At 36.7% G+C, this 16016-nt stretch overlaps 1 protein-coding gene across 5 annotated transcripts in view; it reads left to right on the top strand.

Annotated features, from left to right (window-relative positions):
- Nbeal1 (neurobeachin like 1) overlaps positions 1–16016 on the top strand; it is a 204009-nt gene that overhangs the window by 87963 nt on the left and 100030 nt on the right. For all 5 annotated transcript variants that reach the window (XR_005286474.1, XM_038338491.2, XM_038338490.2 and 2 more), the window contains 6 exons: positions 3517–3676; positions 3786–3888; positions 5797–5953; positions 6953–7111; positions 8895–9054; positions 9763–9851. Coding sequence is in view for 4 of the 5 variants with exons in the window: in XM_038338491.2 (XP_038194419.1) it covers positions 3517–3676; positions 3786–3888; positions 5797–5953; positions 6953–7111; positions 8895–9054; positions 9763–9851 (828 nt within the window). In the remaining variant the exon portion in view is untranslated. The remainder of the gene's footprint in view (positions 1–3516; positions 3677–3785; positions 3889–5796; positions 5954–6952; positions 7112–8894; positions 9055–9762; positions 9852–16016) is intronic.

Genomic DNA, 16016 nt, shown 5'->3' with positions numbered 1-16016 from the left:
ATTGTGGATCAAGGGAGCTGGGAACACAGGCTGCTTCATGCCACCTAACTCCGGTCTTCATAACCCAAGAAAGCACACACTACTTCTCTTTCTCCTTTTAAGAGGTCATGCTCACAGACAGGAAGCCACACCTTAAAGCTGGTACCCCAAAGCTGTTGGTAGAATGAATTCCTACAACAGTTCCCTGTTTTGTCTAAATAATAAGATTCTACTCCTACTATAAAAGCATTTACAATAAGAACAAATATCAAGTGTTGTCAAGGAGCACGAAAGGGTAGTAACATACACAAAAATGGAACTTCAACCAACAAGTACATCAAGAAAGGAACACATACTTAGATGTCCAGGCTATAGGTAATTGGCAGATAATAGAGATAATTCCAATACTTGTCCTATCCTAAAGAGTCTAAGTTTCATAACTAATATGCCTTAGCTAAGGTATGAGAGGTTAGTAACTGTGACCAACTATCTGGTCTTTAACCCCATAAAAGCCCTTAGAAGGAAAATATTTTTACTTGAGTAATCAGGAAGTGCAAGCAAATGACTTCCAAAAGTTACAAGAAATGATAGAAATAGCTGGCTGTACAGCTGGACAGTCATCCAAAGTCTCCGTAATGTTGGGGCATCCAATTTTGGCTATAGGCCTAGAATATCTGACAGACCATTTTTAGAAGCAGGAATATTTGAAAGACTGTCCTACTCTGTCTTTATAAGGTTCACAGTTGCTTACCCACCCTTGTATCCTGCTTGTCCAGATTGGACAACTCGTTAGTATTAGCAGTTGAGGCAAGGGCAATTCGTTGCACAATAGTTCAGTTTTGCCATGAAGAAAACAAGCTCCATATGGAGTATCTTTGGTGCCCATCTTTCTCTCAGAAGTTGATCAGTGATGCCAGGAGCAGTCATGTCAACAGGATTTTAAATTATTAAAACATTTAAATGTCATATTCTGTAGATCTTCGAAGTGTTTGAAGATTACCTGTCTATGTGAAGTACATCTGTGCATCTAAAGAACCTAAAATAACTATAAGTATGACAAATATGGGTCATTCTGTAATTCTTAATAAGTTATATAGCTTAAAGACTAAAGCTTAACATTATAGAAATAATCTTCAAATGTGTATAGCATAAGGATAATCTCAAATTTTAACAATATATAAAAATATCCTAATCAGAGGTAGAAATGTATAGTGTAGTATGACAAAATGTTCTTAGTTTGTATCAATATACAAAATATCTTAAGCAGAAGTAGAAACATACATTAAGTATGACAAATATAATTTTAAATTTCTATACAAGGATATTGTAAACAAGTAGGAACATACACAATAGGAAAAATAAAATTTTGAATTTGTATCAATATATAAATTACCTTAGAAATACAAAAATAATTTTACACATGTATCAATATACATAAATCTATACCAATGTAAATTGTCTAAAACCAATAATTGCTAAAATAGATTACAAGTAAATACACTAGTCTACCTTGTTATTTTAGCCTATCCCTTTCCCTTTTTTCTATATCAAACAATATTCCTGATTCTAATTATTATTATTCTGTCCCCAATCCTATAATAACTTATAACCAACCCTGAGAAAAACAAAAAGCCATTCATCCCATCTTTTGGGAGAGGGGGTTTGTTTTTTTGGAATTACTTCCAAAATTACTGCAGGTGGCAATATCTCTATAGGATCATGTAAAATTTTAAAACAATGGATAAGTCTCAAGAGGGCTAGCTGTAACATTTATAGCCAGTCTCTGAGTAGTAGGTAAGGCTTATCTGAAGTTCTTATCTAAAGTTATGGCTAGAGTGTTGTAAGAAGATGGACCATCTCAGCTAGACAAATGAGAATCGTCTTGAACAGTTTGTAGTTCAAAACCGATCTTTGAGTAGTGTTTATTGGCTCTATGGCATCGTCATGAACCAGGTAGTATCATTGTTGTGGGATCCCATCTTCCTTCTAGAGACTTCAGAGGTTGCTGTTAGGAAAGTTTATTGTTCACTGTGAAAAACTTAAACATTATTAATATCAAAACAGAAAGTCTAAATTTTAAGATAGATATTTATCCAAAGAAAAGTACTAAAGAGTCAAAAATCAGTAAGGGGAGAAATGGAATTTTGGGGAGATAACAGAGTTTTGACAACAATAGTCTCTAGATTTTTGGTTTTCTTCTGTCCCACATCAGGTGGCTCTTCTGATATGAGACAATAAACTTTGAATTTTTCTTCTAATAACATACTTGGATTTAGAGGAGAGAATCACACTCCAACTCCAAAAACAGCTTTGATTTTTTTAACTTGAGTCGGTACTACAACTTTTCTGAGAAGTAAAGAAATATAGATATTTAGGTAGTGAGATTTTTTTTTTCTTTGCAGAGAATTTTGGTACCATAGGTCATATTTTTCTTTGCTTGGTATTTTTTTCTAGATTACTTTCTCTTCTTCTGTAGACATCTAGATGTTCAAAATCTTTTGATTTCTTGAATGTGGGTTTTTTTTTGATTTCTTCAATTTTACAGGAAAATCTAAAATCTCTGATTTCCTGTAAAGACAGAAAGAAACAGAGCCCTACCCGAACCCTTATTTGTTGGGTTTTCCTTTTGACATGTCACATCTGTTGATGAAATACAAATTTTCCTTATTAATAAGTTATTCCTGTGGAAACAAAAGTGAAACCTCTTCCCCAATGTTAACACATGTCCTGGTTTCCATCCTGAGGTCAACACATCTTTAAAGTACACAGTTTTTTTTCTATTGTTTAATGTCTTTCCATATCTGTTGTTCCTTTCTCAGTAGCATTAAGAAAATTCAAATTAAATAAGGCATTAAGCAATCTGTCTATTCCTTGTCTGTAGAATGGGAGTGAAGATAATTTCTTAGAGTGTAAAAATTTAGAGTGATAAGGTATAGTGATATTTTGTTTGGACTTTAAACCTCCATGAAGATCAGAGTTCAGATCTAAGTCACTAGAGGCCATAGAATGGTGGCACACACCTTTAATCCCAGGACTCAGGACACAGAGGCAGAGGGATCTCTTTTAGTTCAAGGCACCCTGGGCTACACCAGATTGAATTTGCCTAAAAGAGAAACAGAAGCAGTGCAGTCCTAGGTTTGATGGAGATATAGTCTGAGGATGAAGTCTGTGGAACAGTGCAGTCTTAGTACAGGCTCACCCCTTCGGTCTGAGCATTGGTAGAGGTAAAAGATCTCTAGTGGCTGGCGCTTTGCATCGCAGATCTTCAGCATTAGCCCCTATATCTGACTCTGCTTCTTAATTATTAATACCAATTTGAATTCATGCTATAATAATGTGCTTTGAGAATCAAGAAGAAAGACTTTAGAAACATGACATCAGAAAATATGATCCAGTGTTGAATTATAAAATTTAATGAGTTAAGTTACTTATATTTTGTACCATTTCTATTCTACTATATTTTAGGGACATTCTGAATTATTTGAAGTCATAGTTTTATACTGTTGTTTAAACTGACCCTTTTCTGCTAAATTATAGGTACCAGGTACCCTAATGGATGTTAATGTATTGGTGGCAATTCAATTACTAATTGAACAGGTATCATTAGAAAAAAACACATTATTGCTTCAACAAATGTATCAGTATTTACTCTTTGACTTCTGCATTTGGAACCGTGGAGATTTCCCTTTTCGGATTGGTAAGACCAAACTGTTAGATAAAATATTATGTAGTTGTTTTCAGAATATATGATCTCCTGTGTGACTTTATTCCAGTTATGTTATTTATAAGTGATCATTTTCTTTTAGGCCATATACAGTATATTTCAACTATCATTAAAGACAGCAGGAGAATTTTCCGGAAAAAGTACGGTGTGCAGTTTCTCCTAGATACACTTAGGATTTATTATGGGTATGACATCTTTGTTTCTTTTCAGTTTAATTTGTTCCTTTCTGGTGACACTTGACTAGAGTGTGTAGCTTATTCCCTTGACCAGCAATTGTGGTATTCTAAAACTTTAGAGAAAAAGGGTAGTGTAAGGTTAAAATGATAAGCAATAGATTACCATTTATTAGATTTGTTTGTTTGCTTTGTTAATTGTGTAGTGCTATTCAGATCATTAAGATTCTCTGTATTTAAGCTATTTCATCTGTAAAGAGCAGATTAAAACTGTGGCTAAGACCTGTGATAGTTTTGAGAATTAAATTAGTTAATACTTAAAGCACTTACAACTGTGTCTGATTCTTAGAATTAAAATTTTATAGTTATATGGCAAATATTGTAATAGTTTTATTTTTGTCACTGAAGTGTCCCTTAATGTAAAAGAAGCCAACTTGGCTATTTGTTTGGTATTGTACTTTCCTAATAAATGTGATTCATAAACAGTGGCACTGCAGGCCTGTAACTGCAGCATCTGGGTGTAAGAAGCAATAAGTGCAGGGTTGTTCTCAGCTCCACAGCAAGTTGTAGGCATCCTAGGAAAGGCTAGACTCTTTCAAAGAAAAGTAAAAAGAAAGAAAGGAAAAAGATAGAACAAAAGAAAAGGTACTATGAATTCTAATATATTAAAAGTGTGTGTGTGTGTGTGTGTGTTGTATTTGGTCATGGGGTGAAAGGAGTATATTTGTAAATGCTGTGGATGCCAGAAGTCAACTTCTGATATTGTTCCCACACCTTTTTTGATTCCTTCCTTCCTTCCTTTCTTTTTCTTTCTTTCTTTTTATTGAGACTGGTTTTCTTTGTGTAGCCCTGTCTATTCTACAACTCAATATGTAGACCAGGCTGTCTTTGAACTCACAGAGATCCTCCTGACTCTGATGAGTGCTGGGGTTAAAGGTGTGGACACCCAAGTTCTGGTGTCCTTTTACTTGGAGGTGAGGACCAAACCCAGGGCCTTGAACTTGCTAGGCAAATTCTCTACTACTGAGCTAAATTCTTAACCCCTCTGGCATCTCCCTTAATTGCTCTCCTCGGTTTTTGAGACAGTCTCTTATTTAAACCTGGAGCTCATCTATTTGGCTAGCGTGGATATCCAACAAACCCTAAGAATCCTACTATCTACCTCTCCTCCAATACTGGATGCTATATACAGCTGTTTACATGGGTTCTGAAAAATCTAAACTCAGGACCTTAGACTTTCATAGGTCCAATCAATGCTTTTTTAATTGGGTGAGTCAGTTTCCCAGGCCACTTTTGGGTATATTCTTCTCATATGGGTGCTTGTGCACATTGTGTGTGTGTGTGTGTGTGTGTGTGTGTGTGTACGTGTACGCCAGAACCTTAGGTGTCATTTCTTCTCAGATGCCATTCACCTTGGTTTTTTGAGATATGGACTTCTCGTGGCCTGTGGTTCTCTATTTGGCTACACTGCCTAGCACCAAGCTCCAGACCACCTGTTTCTACCTTTCTAGTTCTAAGTTTGCAAGTGTGTGCTGCTATGTCCAGCTTTTTCACATGAATTTTGGAGAATGAACTCAGGGCCTCATGCTTGTGCAGCAAGCACTTTGTAGGCTTTATGGCAAGTATTTAGAAAGGTTTTTGTTTTTAAGATTTAGATTACATCTATTTCAGTGTTTGTGTGTATATGAGGGGTTAGAGAAGAGCATATGCCACAGCACATGTGTGGAATTAGGACAGCTACGAGACTTAGATATCACCTTCCATCATATGGGTCCCAGGATCAGAGTAGGTGGTCAGACTTGGTAACAGATGCCTTTATCCATTCCTTTCAGCCTTAATTTTTATCATTATGAATTCCATTATATAACATTATCAAAGTATTTAATATTTCAACTTTCACACTTTTGTTTTCTCTTTCAGGCATGGTTGTACATGTAATGAGCTTTCTCCAGAAGATATTCGAACAATTAGGACTTCTTTGTATGGGCTAATTAAATATTTTCTTTGTAAAGGTGGAACTCATGAGGAAATACAAAGTATCATAGGTTACATAGCTGCTACTAATGAAGAAGAACAGGTATCATGCTTGAGATGAATTTAATTTTTAACTGAAATAATTTGTCATCTTATAAACTTACATACTTAATTGTCTAATGAATAAAATTCTGCTGGTGTTCAATACTGTCAGATTGGAAAATAGTTGCTGTGACAAAATACCAGAGGAGCTATTGTAAAGAGTTAGGGTTTCATTGAACTTAAGATTTAAGAATTTTCCATTGCATTTTCATTTCCCCTTCTTGCTTCTGAGCCATGATGAGACGACATTTGCTAGGAGAGCATAGTAGAACAGATCTCTTTTTTGGCAGTCAAGAGGCAGAAGGGAGCTGGATGGGAAGGGCCAGGGACAAGAGACAGCTTTCAAAAGAATTTCTTTTATTATTTTACCCATTGATTCTCTTTCTATAGCCTGTTATAGTTACACCTGTTAGTGTCCTTACAATATGATCACCTCAGTGGTTCCTCTAGCCACACTTCATATCAAATCATTACACAGTTTTTGTATTTGGTCATTCTCCAGTTTTGTTATCAAAATTTTCTTGGTCTATATTATATTTTCTGCCATCAATTTGAGAACTTAACTATACCCATAAAATAGTATTAAGCAGTGCAGATAATACAGTTGTGGAATTATTCATTTAACATAATAGAATCCACATAATTAAGAGAAGTTAACAGATAACTATGAAACAAGAATATGATTATAAGAGAGAGATAAGACAGATGAGGTTTTATCGGAGGATTTTAAATGTTAAAGAGACCAGGTTCAATTCTGCTGTGGAAGAAATTTCTTTTCTTATGGGCAAACAGACTGGGAATGGTTCCAGAGATATTGAATATGTATAATGAAAAACTATGCAAAAGGGAATGGAAGAAGCAAAAGAGATCAGAGAGAAAAAGCAGGGTATAGCCGATTTAGTTATATACCTATTTTGAGGCATATGCCCTTTTGCTGCCTGTATACTTAAGTGACGTTTGTTTGTTTGTTTGTTTGTTTTGTATTGTTTAACTTGAAAAGCTTGTTGGAATTTTGGATATACTCTTCAGTCTTCTTCGAACCAGCCCAACTAGAGGTCAGCTTTTCTCACTGATGTTTGAACCAGGAAATGCTGATATACTGTATGCTTTGCTACTAAATCAGAAGTACTCTGACAAACTAAGAGAAATCATTTTTAAGGTACACAAATTTTGTAAGCACCTTTATGTCTTGGGTACATTTGTGAAGATAAGAGTTTACTCTCTAACTAAATTAGTTTTGCATACTTCTTAAGTTTGGTTTGTTATATATTTTTCATGTTGTTTGTACATTTTAAAAACTATACTATAGTTTAAAAACTTAACTATAGTTAAGTAGTAGAGTACTGGCTTAGTATGTGCTGAGTTTATGTCCCTCCCCCAAATCTTACTAGTACATCTTAAAAAGGGGGGGCAGGGGACCTAAACAAACAAAAATATCAAAATAGCAAGCAAAAATTAATATAACCAGGCAAATCATCCCAGTGGAATATCCACTTTGTCATATTTTTCTTAATATAAAACCTCTGAGTTCTTCCTTGACGTAAAGTACACCAGGTCATTTTAGCAGGTGATAGCAGCAGCTGTGATGCTCACTGTATGTCAGACATTTTGTACTCTTCAGGTGTAGTTTTCTTAGTCCTTCTACTGTTTTAGAAGATGGATACTTTTATTACTCCTGTATTACAGGTGGTAAATTGAAGCTGATAGACTAATGGCTTTGTTAAAACACATGGAATATGAATATATATATATATATATATATATATATATTTGCTGTCCAAACTGTAAAGACTCTGAACCCTTTTCTGAAGCCACCGTTTTTAACTTCTTGTTAACTAAAAATATAAGTTCCAGGCATATATCTACCAGCTTTTTTTTCTTAGTTAAATTCTCCTTGTCCTTAATTGTCTGATGATTTTTGTTTTTACATTGTTATTAGATTTATGTTATTAAATATACTTTTAAGGGTTTATGTTTTGATTTTGTGGCAGCTGCCAGCGGTCGGAGAGGTTAGGAAATAACCACGATAGTCCTTTTATAATTAATTAGCTTTAATACAAGGGGAGAATAAGGGAACTTACAGATCCAAGGGTCCAGTGGAGCAGAAGGTACACAGGGAAGAATCAAAACGGGGCTCCTTCCGGCCCCCCGATCCTATTTAAGGGGAATGCTACCCCGCTGGAGCAGCCACGCCCCTGAACGCAGGGATTGGGCCAGCTGCCCCAACATGATTTCTTGTGTTTCAAATCACTAAGCTTTAGAATACAATGATGAAGAAAAGGTCTAAAGTAGTTTGTTAGAGTTGCTTATGGTTGGTTACCAGTGAGGCTGCTCTTGGAAGCATCTATTCTCACCAGGGTTTATTCATAGAGAGGAAATACTATTTCTTCTAAAAATATTTCTTAGTGATTGTATATGATATTCTGACACAATTATCCTTTTATAGTTTATAAGAAAATAACCTCTTGAATAACATTACTTTTACCCCTGGAAAGTTCAGCTTCCACTCCCATTTTTAGATACAGATTATTTGGGTTGCTTCACTAAGGTTTTCTGTTCTTGAAAATGGGTCTGTTAATGTAAATGAGTTAAGACTGTTTTAGGCTGGGTGTGATGGCACATACCTTCAGTCCCAGCAGTGGAAGACAGGACAGCCTAGTCTCTACATAGTGAGTTCCAGGCCAGATGGTGCTATATCGAGAGACCTTATCTAAAATACAAAACAAAAAAAATGAATGATAATGATAATAGTAATATCTTGACACATAGATGTGTTCTTCGTGTCTGCTAACTATATATACTACTCTTTCATCGGCTGTATTTAAACTAGAGTTTTAAACATTATTTACACAAATATAGATACAGTTTTGGTAAAATTTATTAATGATCCAAAATCCAACGTTTCTCTGTATTGAAAAGACTGTATTACTTTTTGTGACCAGGTTATAGAGCAGATGTTAAAATGCACCAGTGTTTATGAACGTAGTAAACACCGCATCCGTCTTAGAGAAGTTGGCTATTCAGGAATTGGACTCCTCCTTAATGAAGTTCCAGTTAATATGTCTCTCATTAAAAACCTTGTCAATCAAATCATTAATGCAGGTATGACTAAGATTGGTAACAGTGATGTGTTTAAGAAATTGGTTTTTCTCTGTGAAAGTTTTCTTAAAAATCTCCTCTTTCGGGTTAGTTTTTAAATTACTTGTTATTTGGTTTTTCAGGGTGTTTCTTAGAAAATATATACCTGTACTTGCGTTTGACTTTCAGAACATAGCTTTAAAGTAAATGTTTACTGAGTAGCCAAATTAATGATTGGTCTCCTAAATAAAAAAAGAGCATTAAAGAAAATATGTATAAAAGGAGCTTAAAAGTTTAAAGGTATTTATGTTCTGAAAGGTAAAATGAAAATAAATTTGATACATATATTCTTTCTAATGTTTTGTAATTTTTTTTGTACTTAGCCAAAAAGTAGAATTTATGGCAGATGTTTGACTTGGGTCTGGAAATGAGGCTCTTTATCTTCAGTGGTTTGCTAAGAAGTTTATCAAGTCTCATTGGTAACCCAAAATATTTATATAAAAGATAATAGTACTGTATCCCTGAGGTATAGAACATATACTCAGGCAATCAAAGAAAGAGAAGTTATTTAAGCTTGATTTGAGTATTATCAACCTGAAGTTTTGGGGGGATATTTGAACATAGCTATAGTTCTCCTTGGAAAGTGAATAATTACTTCAGCATTCATACAAGTATTACTGTTCTTTCTTTGGATATCCATGAAATTTAATTTTAACTTTTCTTTAATCATAGATCCTGTTATCAATTTCAAAGATCTGTTATCTGTAATATATATCTCTCACAGAACACACGTAAATGTCAGAATGGTCCTCTGTAGAAAGGTTAGTACATTTTCAAGAAGTATTTTTACAATAAGATCATCTTACTATGACTTTTTTCTTTGAGTAGTTTGTAGCAGATACAAGTTCTTTGTTTGCTTATTTCATAATAGAAATTATTTTATAAGCAGTTTAAATTAGACATGGTGATTTATAATTTTAATCACACCACATGGGAGGCCCAGGCAAAAGGATCATATGCTACAAGCCAGCCTATGTAATTTAAGACTGTCTTAAATTAAATAAATACACACTCACATAAATAAATAATAAATTGTTCCTTTTAGAAAAGAATCAACTTTATGTAATAAGAAATCAGTATGTCATTTTTTGTTTAGTTTTTTGAAACAGGGTTTCTCTGTATAGTCCTGGCTATTCTGAAACTAGCCTCTAACTCACAGAGATCCTCCTGTCCCTGTCTCCTGGAGTGCTGGGATTAACGGCGTGCACCACCACCACCCTGTTCCAGTATGTCAAGAGTTAGCTTTACTTCCTCTTCTGTAACTAATTCCTTTTCATTATTTATTGCCAGAAAATGTCATCCTTTCCCAGAACCCTCAGTGCTTGTACTCTTTCTCCTCCTCCCTTCCCATTTCCCTTTTTTTTCCCTTGATCTTCTTCCCCCATCCTCTTCCCTTTCTTTGTGGTAAACACTACACTCCATGTTCCTTTTAATTTTTTTTTACTTTGAATAAGCAATCTTAAGTTTCTCAAACTCACCTTAAAGTTGTGATCTTCTGCTTCATTTTCCCAAGTGGCTGGTGTTGCAGACATTTACCACTACATCTGTGTCTGGTCCTGGTCATTTCTAATGGATTCACCATTTTTAAAGGGTCTAACTATCTAAATGTATTTTAAATTATTTATTTGGTGTGTGTGTGTGTGTGTGTGTGTGTATACATTGAAGTGTGAGTATGTCCATGCTTCAGTGAGAAAGTAGCACTTAGAAGACCACTTGGGGAGTTGGTTCTTCTCTTGCTTTTTAGATCCCAGGGATCAAACCCAAGTCTTCAGTCTGGACATCAAATGCCTTTTTTTCAACCAAGCCATCTTTCTGGAGCCCTTATGTCTAAATTTTTGACATTATGACATGACATTGTTATCAATGGATGTGTTGAGCTTCATTCATAGCTATCCTCATATGCATGAGCTCATGATCTCATGTTGGATTAAAAATTTCTGTGTCTTCTCAACTTTATGGAAATAATTTCCTTATATTTGTTTATAAAAGTTCCTATACTTATCTTAAATTTACAATTAACCTTTGGAAGACATGCTTTGGCTTTGTGCTTCATTTTCATTATGACATTTTCTCTCCTGTACGGGTAACCCTTACCACATGACCCACTAAGCCATCTCATCATATCTGGTTGCATAGCTTTCATTTTGTATTTATTCTTTAGAATATTATGTGGTTTCATATTGATAGACAATTAAGTTTCTTTTTTTCCATGTTTTGATTAACTTTTTTTGTTATTAGTATCTATTACTATTAACATGAATAAAAATAATGTAAGAAAATGCAAATATACAAATATTTCCAATTACATAATATAGTTGAATGTAACCCAACTGTTATGAGTACAGTTAATGATATTTTTTTTCCCTCATGGTTTATTTTTTATTTTTTTTTTTTTAAATTTCCATCTCCTTCCCTCCTCCTCCCTCCCTCCCCTCCTCCTCCCCCTTCCCCCCCCTCCTTCTCCCCCTTCCCTCCCCTCCCCTCCACCCATACCTCCCCTCCCTCCCTCTCAAGGCCAAGGAGCCATCAGGGTTCCCCACTCTATGCTAAGACCAAGGTCCTCCCAACTCCCCCCAGGTCCAGGAAGGTGATCGACCAAGCTGAGAAGGCTCCCACAGAGACCGTCCATGAAGAACAATCAGAGCCCAGAGCCATTGTCCTTTGCTTCTCAGTCAGCCCCCGCTGTTGGCCACACTCAGAGAGACGGGTTTGGTCGCATGATCCATCAGTCCCATTCCAACTGGAGTTGGTGATCTCCCATTAGTTCTGTCCCACCGTTTCCATGAGTGAACACACCCCTCTCGTTCCTGACTTTCTCCCTCATGTTCTCGCTCCTTCTGCTCCTCATCGGGACCTTGGGAGCTCAGTCCAGTGCTCCAATGTGGGGCTCAGTCACCTTCCCCATCTGTCGCCAGCTGGAGGTTCCCTCACGGTCCTGACTTTCTTTCTCATGTTCTCCCTCCTTCTGCTCCTCATCAGGACCTTGGGAGCTCAGTCCGGTGTTCCAATGTGGGGCTCTGTCATTTTCTTCATCTATCGTCAGGTGGAGGTTCTATGGTGATATGCAAGAAATTCATCAGTATGGCTATAGGAACTGGCCTTTTCAGGCTCCCTCTCCTCAGCTGCCCAAGGAACTAACTGGGGGCGTCTCCCTGGAAACCTGGGAACCCCTCTAGGGTCAAGTCTCTTGACAACCCTCAGGTAGCTCCTTAAATTAAGATATATGCTTCCCTGCTCTCATATCCACCCTTCCTATATCCCAAGCACCCCATTCCTCCGAGCTCCCCCCGCTCTCCCCTTCACACTTTTCTCTCCCCATCTTCCCTTGGCCCAGTCTTGCCCAACCCTCAAGTTCCCAATTTTGCCTGGCGATCGTGTCTACTTCCAATATCCAGGAGGATTACTATATCTTTTTTTGGGAGTTCACCTTCTTATTATCTTCTCAAGGATCCCAAATTTATAGGCTCGATGTCCTTTAATTATGGCTAGAAACCGAATATGAGTGAGTACATCCCATGTTCATCTTTATGGGTCTGGGTTACCTCACTCAGAATAGTGTTTTCTATTTCCATCCATTTGCCTGCAAAATTCAAGATGTCATTGTTTTTTACCGCTGAGTAGTATTCTAGCATGTATATATTCCACAGTTTCTTCATCCATTCTTCCACTGAAGGGCATCTAGGCTGTCTCCAGGATCTGGCTATTACAAATAATGCTGCTATGAACATAGATGAGCATATGCTTTTGTTGTATGATTGGGCATCTCTTGGGTAGATTCCCAATAGTGGAATTGCTGGGTCCTGGGGTAGGTTGATCCCGAATTTCCTGAGAAACCGCCACACTGCTTTCCAAAGTGGTTGCACAAGTTTGCATTCCCACCAGCAATGGATGAGTGTGCCCCTTACCCCACAACCTCTCCAGCAAAGGTTATTATTGGTGTTTTGGATTTTAGCCAATCTGACAGGTGTAAGATGATATCTCAAAGTTGTTTTGATTTGCATTTCCCTGATAGCTAGGGAGGTTGAGCATGACCTTAAGTGTCTTTTGGCCATTCGAACTTCTTCTGTTGAGAATTCTCTGTTCAGTTCAGCGCCCCATTTTTTAATTGGGTTAATTGGCATTTTACCGTCTAGTCTCTTGAGTTCCTTATATATTTTAGAGATCAGACCGTTGTCAGTTGCAGGGTTGGTGAAGATCTTTTCCCAGTCAGTAGGCTGCCTTTGGGTCTTAGTGACAATGTCCTTTGCTTTACAGAAGCTGCTCAACTTCAGGAGGTCCCATTTATTCAATGTTGCCCTTAAAGTCTGTGCAGCTGGGGTTATGCATAGGAAACGGTTCCCTGTGCCCATTTGTTGTAGAGTACTTCCCACTTTCTCCTCTATCAAGCTCAATGTGTTCAAATTAATATTGAGGTCTTTAATCCATTTGGACTTGAGTTTTGTGCATGGTGATAGATATGGATCTACTTTCATTCTTCTACAGGTTGACATCCAGTTATGCCAGCACCATTTGTTGAAGATGCCCTCTTTCTTCCATTGTGTACTTTTGGCTCCTTTATCAAAAATCAGGTGTTCATAGGTTTGTGGTTTAAGATCCGGGTCTTCTATACGATTCCATTGGTCAACTTCTCTGTTTTTATGCCAATACCAAGCCGTTTTCAATACTGTAGCTTTGTAATAGAGTTTGAAGTCAGGGATGGTAATGCCTCCAGAAGAACCTTTATTGTATAAGATTTTTTTGGCTATCCTGGGTTTCTTGTTTTTCCATATAAAGTTGATTATTGTCCTCTCAATCTCTGTGAAGAATTTTAATGGGACCTTGATTGGGATTGCATTGAATCTATAGATTGCTTTTGGTAGAATTGCCATTTTTACTATGTTGATCCTCCCAATCCACGAGCAGGGGAGATCCTTCCATTTTCTGGTATCCTCTTCAATTTCTTTCTTCAAAGACTTAAAGTTCTTGTCAAATAGATCCTTCACTTCCTTGGTTAGCGATACTCCCAGATATCTTATGCTATTTGTGGCTATTGTGAAAGGTGATACTTCTCTGATTTCCCTCTCTGCTTCCTTATCCTTTGTGTATAGGAGGGCGACTGATTTTTTGGAGTTGATCTTGTATCCTGCCACGTTACTGAAGGAGTTTATCAGCTGTAGGAGTTCTTTGGTGGAGTTTTTGGGGTCGCTTATGTATACTATCATATCATCTGCAAATAATGAAAGTTTAACTTCTTCCTTTCCAAATTGAATCCCCTTGATTCCCTTATGTTGTCTTATTGCTATTGCTAGAACTTCAAGCACTATATTGAAGAGATAAGGAGAGAGTGGACAGCCTTGTCGTGTTCCTGAATTTAGTGGGATAGCCTTGAGTTTCTCTCCGTTTAATTTGATGTTAGCTGTCGGCTTGCTGTAAATAGCTTTTATTATATTTAGGAATGACCCTTGTATCCCTAATCTAGCCAAAACTTTTATCATAAAAGGGTGCTGAATTTTGTCAAATGCTTTTTCAGCATCTAATGAGATGACCATATGGTTTTTTTCCTTCAGTTTGTTTATATGATGGATTACATTAATAGATTTTCGTATGTTGAACCAGCCCTGCATCTCTGGGATGAAGCCTACTTGATCGTAATGGATAATTTTTCTAATGTGTTCTTGGATTCGGTTTGCCAGTATTTTATTGAGAATTTTTGCGTCAATGTTCATGAGTGAGATTGGCCTGTAATTCTCTTTCTTGGTTGAGTCTTTGTGTGGTTTAGGTATCAGGGTAACTGTAGCTTCATAGAAGGAATTTGGCAGTGACTTTTGTGTTTCTATATTATGAAATACCTTAAGGAGTATAGGTATTAGGTCTTCTTGGAAGTTCTGGTAGAATTCCGCATTGAAACCATCTGGTCCTGGGCTCTTTTTGGTAGGGAGGTTTCTGATAACAGTTTCTAATTCTTCGCGACTAACAGGACGATTTAGAGCATTTACCTGGTCCTGGTTTAACTTTGGTATATGGTATTTATCTAAAAAACTGTCCATTTCTTTTACATTTTCCAATTTTGTGGCATACAGGCTTTTGTAGTAAGATCTAATGATTCTCTGAATTTCCTCTGTGTCTGTGGTTATGTTCCCCTTTTCATTTCTGATCTTATTAATTTGCGTGTTCTCCCTCTGCCGTTTGATTAGTTTGGCTAAGAGTTTGTCAATCTTGATTTTCTCCAAGAACCAGCTTCTTGTTTCATTGATTCTTTGGATTGTTTTCTGTGTTTCTATTTTGTTGATTTCTGCCCTCAATTTGATTATTTCCAGTCTTCTACTTCTCCTAGGTGAGTCTGCTTCTTTTTTTTCCAGAGCTTTCAGGTGTGCTGTTAAGTCACCAATGAGCGCTTTCTCCGTTTTCTTTAAGTGGGCACTTAGTGCTATGAACTTTCCTCTTAGCACTGCTTTCATTGTGTCCCTTAGGTTTGAGTATGTTGTGTCTTTGTTTTCATTAAATTCAAGAAAGACTTTAATTTCTTTCTTTATTTCTTCCTTGACCCAGGTGTGGGTCAGTAGTTGACTGTTCAGTTTCCATGAGATTGTAGGCTTTCTGGGGGTAGCATTGTTGTTGAATTCTAATTTTAATCCATGGTGATCCGATAAGACACAGGTGGTTACTAATATTTTTTTGTAACTGTGGAAGTTTGCTTTGTTACCAAGTATATGGTCAATTTTCGAAAAGGTTCCATGAGCCGCAGAGAAGAAGGTATATTCTTTCCTATTTGGGTGGAATGTTCTATAGATGTCTGTTAAGTCCATTTGGTTCATTACCTCCATTAAGTCTTTCAATTCTCTGTTAGGTTTCTGTCTGATTGACCTGTCCATTGGTGAGAGAGGAGTGTTGAAGTCTCCAACTATTAGTGTGTGTGGTTTGATGGCTGCCTTGAGTTCTAGAAGTGT

This window comes from Arvicola amphibius, chromosome 8, assembly GCF_903992535.2.
Source record: "Arvicola amphibius chromosome 8, mArvAmp1.2, whole genome shotgun sequence".
Taxonomy (NCBI): Eukaryota; Metazoa; Chordata; class Mammalia; order Rodentia; family Cricetidae; genus Arvicola; species Arvicola amphibius.
The sequence above is the reverse complement of the archived record's forward strand: the minus strand, read 5'-3'. Positions and strand labels throughout refer to the sequence as shown.